The sequence below is a fragment of the Miniopterus natalensis genome, chromosome 2, assembly GCF_054644295.1.
Source record: "Miniopterus natalensis isolate mMinNat1 chromosome 2, mMinNat1.hap1, whole genome shotgun sequence".
NCBI classification, from domain to species: Eukaryota; Metazoa; Chordata; class Mammalia; order Chiroptera; family Miniopteridae; genus Miniopterus; species Miniopterus natalensis.
Genome location: NC_142082.1, coordinates 13,834,032 through 13,847,016, shown reverse-complemented (window position 1 = coordinate 13,847,016; position 12,985 = coordinate 13,834,032). Strand labels below are relative to the sequence as shown.

At 47.6% G+C, this 12,985-nt stretch overlaps 1 protein-coding gene across 1 annotated transcript; it reads right to left on the bottom strand.

Moving 5' to 3' along the window:
* Nucleotides 1-6,423: 6,423 nt before the first annotated feature.
* On the bottom strand, nucleotides 6,424-7,341 carry CLDN23 (claudin 23). Its single transcript, XM_016208988.2, has one exon. The coding sequence runs from the start codon at nucleotides 7,279-7,281 to the stop codon at nucleotides 6,424-6,426; it is 858 nt and encodes a 285-aa protein (XP_016064474.2). The 5' UTR covers nucleotides 7,282-7,341.
* Nucleotides 7,342-12,985: the final 5,644 nt, after the last annotated feature.

The window sequence follows — 12,985 nt, the reverse complement described above, 5'->3', positions numbered from 1 at the left end:
ACATTTCATTGTGTACTATTTTAACTTCTGGAAGAGTTTGTGGTCAGTGGTAACTTCTTATTAAAATAAGTGCTTTTTAGATTGGAGGCAGTCATCTGGTTTTGTTAGTGGGTGTTGATTTCAGTACGATCTCCATGTAACTTAGGTCATGGATTTTCAGCAGAAATTGTCTAATCTCAGGACTGGCGTAGTACTAGTTAGGAGTTCTGGATTTGAATCTTGGCTCTGACACTAATTTTGAGCTAGTTAATTTCTCTGAACCTTTTTCTCCATCTTACAAAAGGGAATCATTTCTCTTAAATCTTTACCTTCTAGGCTAAAGGTCAGGTTTCTGTAGCGTAGTAAATGTGTAAGGGTTAGTTCCCTACCACTCCCTTTCTCAGATACATTGTGCTGCAAAATTAGTACTCACTTTTCTTGAAAATTTATAAAATCAATGTTTTTCTTATGCTTTCATATAATTCTAAAATTAAGTACAGGTGAACTACTTCACCCATGTAGAAACTCAGAAAAATGATTTGTCTTATTTCTTTGAAGTAAAGTGAGTGGATACTGTGGGCAGCAACATAGAGTTATCAGTGTGGACCAGGACTCATCTCAACAACTCTTGCCTGCTAGGGAGAAACATTTAGATCCCAAAGTCCCTCTGACTGCTTATACCTCTGCTTGTCTGCTTGCATCTACTTTATGCCCAACCACATGAGGAATCAGGGACACTGACTCTATGATTGGAGACAGGTAGCAAAGCAGGAGTATGGTCTAAAATTTTATAGTAGCAACCTTGGGAAAATCATTTAATCATGAAACTATTTCCCCAACAATAAAAATGAGATTAACAGAACCTACAACAGGCCAACTGGGCATTGAATGAAAATTCCAGTATGCTTAGCATAGTACCTGAGTCTAATAATATGAATCTCAATGATGATAAACACATTTTTACTTGGAAGACTTCCTGCTTGGATCTTTTCTAGACTATTCATATTTAGTTTCTTGCAGAATGAGTGTTATGGGCTTCCAAGCATAAAGAGAAGCCCTAGGCTTATTACTGTGGGTATAGTACATAAAGTAAACTGTGCCTTGCAATCAAGTGTAAACATTCCCAAGTAGGAATCAACTTGACCTGAAGAACAAACACTGGGGGCTCCGCCCTCTGGAGGCTGGGAGATGCAGCAGCAGCATTAAGCTCCCTGGGGGCTCAGCTATCTTTGAAAGAAACCATTTTGGCTCCGCAGTACCCTCCACCCTTCTCATCCACAGGGTGAATCTTAGGTTTATCTTGCTACCTGCACCCAAGAGCCATCCTTGGCAAGGCTGTGCCTCTCTCTCTCTGTGCCAAAGTGGATAAAAATGACACAGAAGAATCCAAGTCGAAGGCACATATGAGTGACGTACAATAGCATTACCACTTCCTCTGGACGCACTGAAGCAGCTGCCTGTCTCCCTTAGCCCTTGAGCCTCAGGACTTCCAGGCCTTGTGTCTGTCACGCTAGCTCAGCCTAGTTTCACATTCCGCCGGCTCTATGAAGGATTGTTCCTCTCAGCCCCGCCCTTCTCATCTGCAGGCCCCATTTCCTGTTTGGCCCCAGAAACCCCCCTTTTTCTTGTTCTTGGGAAACAACTGACTGCAGCCAAATCTCCTAGTAGGTCACATGTCCACCCCTTCTTCGCATCTGTGCTGATTTATTTTTTTCTATCTTTGGTCTCTTATGAATGTCTGCCTGCCTGGCCGGGCGTGGCTCAGCAGTTGAGCGTCAGCCTAGGACCCAGGAGATCGTGGTTTGATTCCCGGTCAGGGCACCTGGCCGGGCTGCGGGCTCCATCCCCAGTCGGGGGCGTGCAGGAGGCTGCTGATTGATGACTCTGTCTCATCATTGATGTTTCTCTCTCTCTCTCCCATCTTCCTTCCTCTCTCTGAAATCAATAAAGATATCTATATTAAAAAAAGAACGTCAGCCTAAGTATCATCCTGCCTCAATGTGTTTAATACATTCTGTTATGCTTTCCCTATTCAAAGACTTACAAAACTTCCCAGCCAGTGTGGCTCAGTTGGTTGAGCGTGGTCCCATGCGCCAAGAGGTCACCAGTTCAATTCCAGGTCAGGGCACATGCCTGGGTGCGGGAACGATCCCCTGTAGGGGCTGTGCAGCCGATCAGTGATGTTTCTCTCTTATCTACGTTTCTATCTCTCTAGCCCTCTCTCTTCCTCTCTCAAAATCAATTAAAAAAAAAAAAAAAAAGAGCAGCCAGTCACCCTAGGGTGTAACCCCATTCACAAGGTAGCTCCTGTGCTCCTTCCCCACCAGCATCAGTGCCTCTGCCCTGTGTTTGGGGCAAGTGACCTCAGGCCACAAATTACTTTCTTGTTCATGACAAGTATAAGGTGAGGAAGAATCTGGGTACAGAAACAGTTTCTAGGGGTAACTTTAACTTATTCTGTTGCTAACAGGCACTGAAGAACTGTTAGTACCCATTCTAGGATCACAAAAATAAATACAATGGTACCTCAGTTTTCGAATGTTTCAGAACTCAGTCTTCCGGAATGGATTACATTTGAAAACCAAGGTACCGCTGTAGAAACCATCCATGCCCTTATCTTCAATTTAGAGGTAAACTAGGAAAGTACACCAAGAAAAATACACAGTGAACATGTATATGATGTGTTCAAATACGACTCCTCTATGCTGATGGGGGAAAGGAGTTAGGGTATGGGTGTGGGAGAGAGTAACGAGTGTGAAAACTTAGGCCTTGGCCAATCATAAATGGAAATTAAGCTAAGAGTAGATGATACATCAGATCCTGAGGGTTTTTAGAGACATGAATGACAGACCCTCATTTGAGGAAGGTCAGAGTGAAGATGTGGGGTGGGGAGGGCCTGGGGGTGGGGATCCTGGTTATTAATCTTTTCCAGCACACTAGGGATGTGTGATGAGGCTCTGAGGTTCAAACTCTTTTCTCTGCCAACTGCACTGTGGGGCCGTCTGCACACTGGCAGAACAGAATGCTCCTCGCCAGCATTGTTTATATTTGATTCTGAAAACATTCTATTAAACAGGATACATTCGTTCCAGTGTATTTCCTCCTGGAGAAGCTGTTAGCCTGATGAAAGATGACAATATCTCCCCAGCCTCACTCAACTGTCCCACCAGCTTCTTTTTGCCCTTCCCACCCTGTTCTCAGGTGAGGTAGGAACAAGACATGCTGGAGCCAAGACTGCTATGCCAACCTGTTTCACTAATATTTCTTTAGTGGTACATCGGAGTTTGCTGTTCTTTCTGCCTGGAATGTGCCTCATTTTATTTTAATTTTATTTTTTTGTAGTTTAAAGTGAAAGAAAGTTTATTAGTAAAGCAGGGAGACAGAGGCTGGCTATTCCACAGACATAACGTCCTCTCTCCCTCTTTAATTTCTCTGCCCGAGTATCACTTCCTGACCACCTTCCCCAAAATATCACCCTTCTCTCCAGCCCTTGACCCTGGTTTATTCTTCATTTCCTTGCATGCATCTCTCACACTAGACTATGTGAGTTCCACAAAGGAAGGGCCTGGAAAAGTTTTGTTTTCCAAGGTGTCCACCAACGTGCTGACAAAATGTCAGGTGCCCCAAAACTTACTAGATGAACGACCTAGGAAATAAAGAGGACAGTGGCCGAAGCATCTCTGACAGTACCTCCCACAGCCTCCAAAAGGGATGGACAGTGTGTGCTAAACAACCTCACCCCTCCCGAGTGAGGGTGTGAGTCCAGACTTGTGATCAGGTAGAGCAGGTGCTGCATTAATGCAGCGTCTGCTCTACTTTCACAGATTCCTCCCTGCTCCAGGCATAACTTGAGTAATCTGAAAAGATTTCACCGATTGAATGAGAACACATACTTTGTATGTAATTAGGGTTATTAAAAATGAGTTTTGCCCTGGCCAGTGTGGCTCAGTTGGCTGGGCGTCGGCGGTCTACCAAAAGTTTGCTGGTGAATTCCCAGGCTGCACACATACCTGGGTTCCGGGCTTGATCCCCAGTAGGGGGCATGCAGGAGGCAGCCGATGGATGGTTCACTCTCACATGGATGTTTCTCTCTCCCTCTCCATTCCTCTCTTTCTAAAAATCAATAAAATAAAAATCTTGGGGGGAAAAAAGTTGTGATGGCATGATAGGTGTGAAGGGCTTGAGGCAGGGTGGCCGTGCTATTTCCCACCATTGTCTTCACTGTTGGTATTAAGTTTAGGGCAGGTTTCACCCACAACAGCAACTCCTGAGGTGCTGGCCTCCTCCAGCATCTTGAGTCTCAAGCTCATCAGTTAGTGCTGCTGTGGCAGAGAATGACCCTCAGGCCCAAATCAGATCAGGCCTGATGCAGGAGTCTCTTTCCACGACAACTTGCATATTTTTGGTAGCAAAAAGAAGTACATAGTTTTGAAAGGGAGTTTCGGTTTTTCTATCAGGGCAAAAATAGAATTTTCTTGGCAGCAAATCTTAATCACCAGAGAGCATTTTGAATATAAGCCAGTGAATAACAATTGGGAAGGAAGGAAAACTAAAAACATAAAACACCAGTTGTTTGTGTTTATCAAAGCTTCCCTAGAAATATGTGGAACTGTGATGCAGAAAAGAGTCAGTGAATTTGGTATTTGCCAGAGACCCAGTGTCCTTATGTTATCTGCTAGATCTTGATTTCTCAGGTGCCTAATCCCTTTTTGAGGTGTAAGCAGCAAAAAGTAGTGTTGCCTTTTCTCCATCCTGGCTCTGGTCCCTAGAGGACGGCCCCTACCCCAGCGAGAGGGCAGGCTCTCAAAGGTCTGATTATGTGCTGCTAGTGGGACTGAAACCTGAGCGAGGCCCAGGGCCAGTAGTAAAAGCCTGGCAGCCACAAGTGGCGGCCAGGAACCATCAGCCTGGGCATCTCCCGGGAGATCTTAGGAAATCAGTTTCAGGCATCACTCCGGACCTACTGAATTTGCATTTGAAAAAGATCCCCAAATGATATGCCTGCACTCTATTTTGCAAAAAGAAACAGATTAATTCCAGTACAAAATGACAAAAGGAAGTGAACCTGTATCATCCCTCCCAAGGCTGGGGGCAGCGTGTTCAGTTAGTTCTATAGCTTGGTTATCACTGCTTCTGAACTGATTGCTCCTAACTCCGAAGTGGCTACCAACAGCAGGTTTCAAAGATGAGATTTGGTTCAGTTAAGGGCAACTTGAAATCAATCACTTGGAATTAGAGCTGGCCCTACTGGAAATCTGGTCCTATTCATGAACACATAGCTGCCTACCTGTGACTTTAGGCATCACTGTTACAAGAGGAAAAGATTTCTAGTCTCACCTCATGTGGAAACTGGTGCTCACAGTTTTTTCAACAATAGGCTTGGCTTTGCACAGAAAACACAATGAAAATAAAGCAGCCAGGAAATTAACTGGGGCCCGTCGGCATCTTTTAGTAATCTTAGGCCAAGTGGTAAAAATCTGAGAGCTAGATTTCAGGAACCCAGGCTAGGTAGCCAGGAAATTCTTAGTAATGAAGGCTTGAACTCCCGAAGGTTGTATAGCACACAAAAAGCTTTTGTGGGCACACTGAAAGTTTTACGTTCAAATTTTATTTATAAATGAGAGATATATAAACACGTATTTTAACCTAATGTGATCGACAAGTTCCATTCTGCACCAAATATTTAATCTGTGGTCTTCTCTGTCTAGGGCGAGGTACCCAAGGAACAAAACGGTACATACAGCGTTAGTCCTTTCATTTTCCTCTGGCTTCTCAGGAAGGGAAACTCTGATGTGGCCTCAACTTTCACACCAAAAATAAGTAACAAATCCTATTTCTACATGAAGAAATGTAAATGAGTTAATCAGGTTATTTCATTCCATAAAAGCCACGAAAGCTGCTGGTGTTTGCAGGGCTCTTCGTTTAAGAGCCTCGTTCAAACACAGCCGGAAAGAGACGGGTCTCTTGAGAGCTTGCATGAAAATGAATTATACAGCAGAAAGAAATTAATACTATTTAATTACGTTGAGGCACAGTTCATCGGCGTTTCAAGGTGTTAAGTCATTTTGGAGCCTCTATGTGCTGATTTTGACTTTCTGTCGTTCTAGTCCCCGGTCCACACGATGCAAAGTTGCGATAGCTCCTTCGGCTAGAAGTCTGAAAAGCCTGTCCCTCTATGAGAGGACCCTGATCCCCCTGGAGAGAGAGCCTAGACTCTGTAAAAAGAAAACCAAACCCAGCCTCAACTAATCGTCCAAGGAGGCTACTTTGGCCGCAGGAGAGGAAGAGCCGCCTCCAAACCATGTTCAGGGACAGGACCGGTGTCCAGGGTTCCGACGCCGGGCCGGTGTCCCCAGCGGCAAGGTCGCGGACAAGCTCCGGGCCGGGCGCGGGCGGGGCGGGGCGGGGCGGGGCGCGCCCCTCGCCCGGGCTGGCGGGCGCCGGCTACAGGTCCGAGTCGCAGGGCAGCGCGCTCTGGCAGGGCCGGGTGCTGCGCGAGGAGGCGCCCCGCGAGCCCGCCTCGCCGGCGAGCACGTCCGCGGGGTTGGCGTAGGCCCTGGGCGGCGGCCGCGGCATGGGGAAGCCCACCCGGGGCTGGGCGGCGGGCCGCGGCCGGTGCTGCCCGCCGCTGTAGTACTTGATGGCGGGCGCGAGCGCGGGCTGCGGCCAGTCCACGTGGACGGTGCTCACGCTGGGGCGCCGGGGGCCGCCCGCGGCTGCCTTGCGGCGGCGGCGACAGCGCTCCTCGCACCAGGGCGCGAAGCTGAGCGCGAGCGAGACGCCGCCGCCCAGCAGCAGGCAGCTGCCCAGGTAGCCCAGCACCAGGCTGTAGCCCGCCTCCACCGAGACGGGCGGGTCGGGCGCCGGCAGCGCCGCGCGGTCGTCCAGGAAGCGGTTGTACCAGGAGACGGGGACGAGGCTGCAGAGGCCCGCGGCGGCGAGCACCAGGCCCGCGGCGCCCGCCAGCGCCAAGTGCGGCTCGTCCTGCCAGCAGCGCACGCCCAGCGACGCCAGCAGCAGCCCCAGGGCGGTGAGGGCCAGCGACGTGGGCATCAGTCCCCGCGCCACCAGCACCGGCTCGGCCTTGAAGTAGCCCAGCTGGTCCGGCTGGCCGCACTCGCGCTCGCGGCTGCTCTGCTCGCGGCACATGTCCCACAGGCCCTGGTACAGCACCACGTCCACCGGCTGGTTGAGGAAGCCCTTCACCTGCCGCCAGCCGGGCGTCAGCGTGCCCGTCAGGGTGAGCAGCAGCCCGCAGGGCGCGAGCACCATGCCCAGCGTCATCGCCACCGGCGTCCGCATGCCCGGGCGTCGCGCCGCGCTCCCGCGGGACGGCGCACCTGCTGCCTCCTCTCCGCACCGGCGCCTCCCCGGCCGCCGCGGCCGCGCGATCCCAGGCCCGGGCTGGCCCGGGGAGCGCCGGGCTCCGGCCCCCGAGTGCGCACCGGCGCCGCCGCGCGAGGGGGCCTGCGCCCCGCCGTCTCCCGGCCGCTCTCGACCGGGGCCCCGGGGCCGCCCTCACCCCGCCGCTCGTTCCGAGCTCCCTCCGCGCGCCCCGGCCGCCGTACCCGACCGAAACCACCAGCGGGCGGGTCCGACCGAAACCGCGGTGGAAAACCGCGGTCAGAGGCGCGGGCGCGCGGAAAAAGCCGCCGGCACCTAAGCCGTCCGGTGGGAGGGGCGAGCTGGAGGCCGCGCGGCGCCGGCGGCTGGGGCTCCGGGAGCGCCCACACCCGCTCCGCGTCCCGAGCGGCTCCGGGACCGAGCAAAGGTCGCCCCGCTCGCGACTCTTCGAGAAGCTTGGGGCCGGGCCGTGGGCGGGGAAGGAAAGGGGCGGTGCCGCCCACGGAGGGCAGCGTCCGGCCCAGTTCCCGCGCAGCTTCCCAGTTTCTCAGCTGGTCTCGGCTGGCAGGGTTTCCCTCCCGTCCCTGCCGGGGGCCCTGCGGCGTATCCCCGCCTCCTTTCGCTCCCCGCGCGCACCCGGGGGCCCCTCGAAGTTTTACGCGGCGGACTCGCGGCCCCGCGGGCGGCGCCCGGGCTCCGCGCGCGCCTGGAGGCGCTGGGCAGGTGCGCGCGCCGGTGCGCGGGCGCGCCCAGGATATTGCCCCGGGTCGTTTTGGTTCATGAACCTGTTTAATGTGCGTAATAAAGGCTCCGTAGTCCAGATCAAGTTTGACTCAAAAGAATCGAAGCAAACGTGTTTCTGGGATGAGGGGTTATTTTATTTCATTTTCAGCCCCGTGAGAGATTTTGAAGTGCACACACCAGAAGGGAGGTGTTACCGGGTGTCCTGTCTGCCAGACTCTTCGGATTTATCTAACTATATGGGGTCCTGTGGCCTTCCATTATTTTTGAGCAATTTTACAACTTTGTAAATTGCAACTGATGTTTGTCCATAGAAATGCAAGTGAATTGTCAGCAGAATGTAAACTGACCAGTTTGGCATCGGGTTCTAAGTTTCTTTTAGCTCGCCCGTTTGCCTGTATACGTGCACTATTTGCATCGCTTCTCGAACTGGCTGTAATATCATCCTGGTTCCATTATTAATAATGAGTGAGATAAAAATTTTGACGTGTTCATTTTATATTGTGAGTCGTAATTTTACATTTTTCTAAAAATTCTCTTTTAACAATATTTTCCTCATAGTCTATATTTCTTAAACTAGAAGTATATTATCTTTATAATTAGTTAAAATTAAAACTTTCTAAAACTCCAAGTTAATTAAGCATTGATTTGAAATAATTCTGAATACTTTATTTTTTAATTACAGTTTACATTCAGTAGTACTTTGTATTGGTTTCAGGTGTACATCTAATTTTGAACATTTTAGGGTGGAGACAACAGGAATCACCACCTTTCTTTTTTGAAAAATTTTTAAATTAAAAAAATTGTGGTAAAATAGGGTTAGCATAGAATTTACCATGGTTAACATTTTTAAGTGTACACGTCATTGGCATTAAGTAAATTCATATTGTTATACTACTGTTATCAGTGGGGAGCTCCCCTCCCTCCTACCCATTGCTGGTGGGAGTGAGCTTCTTGCAATATCTGGGGAAAAAGAAATTTCTGAGACTCCCATGAGAGGATGAGATATTGTAGAAGGCTTTATTTCAGTGGAATTACACTCCTGAGTTTCCAAGGTCCCATTTCCCTCTGTCCTACCGTGGAAGAAGTGCAGCTGTGACTTCAATAGGGCTAGAATGAAAGCCGTTGCCCACTTTCCATTCCATGTCTCCACAGTCTAATCCAGCAGCAGGCTAGCTTAGTTTGCATTCCCTGCTGCAGTCCATTATGTGTGGGGTCTGCAGGGCCACATGGCTATGGAGGGAACATGGGCAGGAGCAAAGCCAAAGGAACCAGAAAGCCAAGAGAGAGCTCCTCTAGGGGATTATATATTCCCAAATTTTCACAGGCTTGCATTGGCTCCACCCACTTTAGCCAATCCATGGTTCCCCAGGCTAGATTGACAGGCAAGTACCTTCCCTATGTCACCCCAACTTCACTGTGCATGTGCCCATCTTTCCCTTCGTCTGGTCCCTTCCCCTAGTTCTCTGCAGGAGTGAACCCATGGTTCCCTGGGGAGTGTAAAACTGCAGTTTCCTAGTGAAGCTGCTCAAGTGACCATGCCTATAATATCTGGCCTCCCTTTTTGCTCCTCTCCTGTTATTAATAACTAGCTAATTACACCAGTATCACCACCATTCCCACCATCCATCTCCAGAACACTTTCATCTTCCCAAACTCAAACTCTCCCCATTTATCAATAATTCCTCATTTCCATCACCACCCTCCCATCCCCAAAGCCCTTGGCAACCACCATTCTACTCTCCGTCTCTGTGAATTTGAGTACTCTAGGTACTTCATGTAAACACAATCATACAGTATTTATGACTGGCTTACGTGACTTAGCATAACGTCTTCACGGTTCACCTATGTTGTAGCATGTGTCAGAATTTCCTTCCTTTTTAAGGCTGAGTAATATTCCATGGTAGGCATATACCACATTTTGTTTATCCAGCCACCCTTTGATGCATACTTTGTTTGCTTCCACCTTTTGGCTACTGCAAATAATCCTGCTACGAACATGGGTGTGCTAATATCTATTGGAATCCCTACTTTCAATTCTCCAGAAGGGGATTCTTAGGCTTAGGGACCCATGGGACACTAAGTCAGTGTGGTCAGAAAAGTTGAAGTCCCATCAGCTCTGAGAGAACATTTTTGCTTTGAGTGCACTTTACAGCTTGTCTCTACTTTAGAACCTGAATAATTGTTACTTAGAACAGCGGAGAGACTTCATAAAGACTTTATGGGCTCTGGATCCTCTTATAAAAGTCATTTCCTTCTCACTTAGGTCTCTCTATGGGGTGAATGAGGCCCAGGTGTTACTTACCTGTGAGGAGGAAGGAATCCTGTATGTTCTGCCTCCTAAACCTCTCCAGTCATCTGCTTCTCTTTCTTCCCTGCTGCCTCCACCTAAGGCCAAACCATCCTCTCATCTTTCTCTTTAGGCTGACCCCCAGCTGGTTTCCTCTCTCCCTTCCTATTACCCACGCAGGCCCTCAGAGCTGATGCTGTCAAGTTTAAATCAAATCCTGCACCTGCATTAACCCTTTACAATACCGTCCACCTTTCAGCCCCAGCCACACACTACCACTCATCACTCCCTCCCCTCCCCAGCACCATCTTCTCACCCCATAGCCCAGGAAATCTAGATTTTTTCCCCTCATTTTTTCCAGTGTTGTGCTCCCTTTGCCTCTAGATCCTTACACACGCTGTTTTCTTTCCTAGAGTCCTGCCTGCCACTTCCCAACCCCAATGCACCCTTCAAATGTTCACTTCTGTTGTGTACTTCCAGAGCTCCCTCTTCTATCATAACACTTGCCACAATTCCTTACTCCTTGAATCATCTAGTTTTCTAGTTAGTCTCTAAATTCTCTATGACAGACATCAGGGCCGTCTGTTCTACTTTGCCCTGAAATCCATCTTCTTGCCTGGCCCACAGTAGCCACTTAACCAATCAGTTTTATCTTTCTGCCCGGTATTTATTCATGTAGTATCCACAGAATCCTCTTACAGCCTGGCCAAAATAGATGTAACTTGCATCTCAGTAAACAAGTTTGTTCGAATGTTTGTTTTTCCTCAGCATAGACAATAGTGACATAATGGGAAAGCTCTGGGCATTTACGACGAAGTGTAAGCCGATGAGGGTAACTTTCTATGGTAATAAAAGAAGGACTTGATTGAGCTAAGTATAGCATCTGATTATGGACCTGGGCTCTTTGTCTCATGGACTTCCGAGTTCACGGTAGGGCTGAGTGAGAAACAAAGCATGAATCATAGTGTGGCAGGAATGAATTATTGCTGAGATTAGTACCTGTCTGTGTAAGCTGATCCCCGAGCTCTATAATAGCTCTCTTTTCTGAAGAGGGGCCCTAGGGTAAGAAAAGAATCTATTTACTGTGCCCCAGGTCTCCTCATGAATAGCGAGCTCCCAGTGACTAATTCTATATATTTTTTAATTAAAAAAAATATATCTTTATCGATTTCAGGGAGAGAAAGGAAGAGGGAGAGGGAGATAGAAACATCAATGATGAGAGAGAATCATTGATCGGCTGCCTCCTGCACGTCCCCCACCAGGGATTGAGCCCGAAACCCGGGCATGTGCCCTGACCGAGAATCGAACCGCCATCTCCAGGATCATAAGTCAATGCTCAAGTGCTGAGCCATTAAATTTTAAAAAATTATTTTTAATTTAATTCTATATTTAAATTTAAAAAAAATTTTTAATTTTAGAACAAGAGGGAGATTTGTTGTTCCACTTATTTATGCATTTGTTAGTTGTTTATTGTATGTGCCCTGACTGGGAATTGAACCCACAACCTTGGCATATAGGATGACACTCCAACCAACTAAGCTACCTGGTGAGGGCCTACCTAGGCCTAGTCTTATGTGAAATGTAGAAGAGCTGAATTCTATTTTGATGTAACATCAAGTAATTCACAGAAACACATGCACTATAAATAATATGCATATATTCCAGGAAGAAAATTGGGCAGTATTCTTTTATATTTTCAAGTATTTTTCGTGTGTATGCATAATACGAAACACTCTTTACATAACTACAAACAGCAAGGACAAACTTCAACATATAAATCAGTCATGAGCCTCAAAATTCATGTTTGGTATTGTCCTTGAACTTCAAGAAATATTTGCAAATATATTGTAGACTGATAACAGAATAACAATACATCCAAGTTTCTCACTTTTATATTATTTCTTCTTTCTGAAGGTCATTTTAAAAAGTATCGTGTTCATAATCATGGTGAATGCTGTGTACTTAGAAATACTAAGAATCATATTTTTCTTTTTTTCTTCCTGGTACTCTGAATACACTTTCCTGTGGTTGCTAAACAGATAAGACAATTCTATGAATGTCCTAATGTTTGTACTGTTATGTTATGTGAATTCTGAATACATGGGAGAATTGTGCACTGAGTCTTGTAACACAGGCAGAAATTGTGTACTGCTAGTCCATAAACTTCCATTAGAAAGTTTAAATTAAGGGGAATATTTTAACTTAAACATAGAGTTACAGTGGCTTTAAGGGGAACTTTAACTTCATCCATAGAATGAATTTAACAGGGAGTTGTTTTGATCAATGGATCCTCTGGACTTGAGAATGGGAAGAGTATTAAAACTAATATCTCCCTCCTTATTTTCAGAGCAAAACAATCCCCACTGCCTGGATGGTTGCAGGACATGTTGGTTCTGTACCATTCATGGCTAAGAGTAGAACACACTGTAGAGCTGTGCTGGAAAGCTTTTGTCCTGTCTTGCTCTGTTCACAGTTCTGTTTCATAGCTACCAACAGAAATGAGATGAATTTCACTGAAACAACTACCACATGAGATGCATACAGGAGTTATGCATCACTAACATCTAGTGAGCTCACAAGCACATCATGTGGAAACATACACAAATGCAGACTGCTCACCTTATGGTTGGT

Bases quoted from the DNA above. Each gene is read 5' to 3' on its own strand.
- CLDN23 (XM_016208988.2), bottom strand. From the start codon at position 7,281: ATGCGGACGCCGGTGGCGATGACGCTGGGCATGGTGCTCGCGCCCTGC.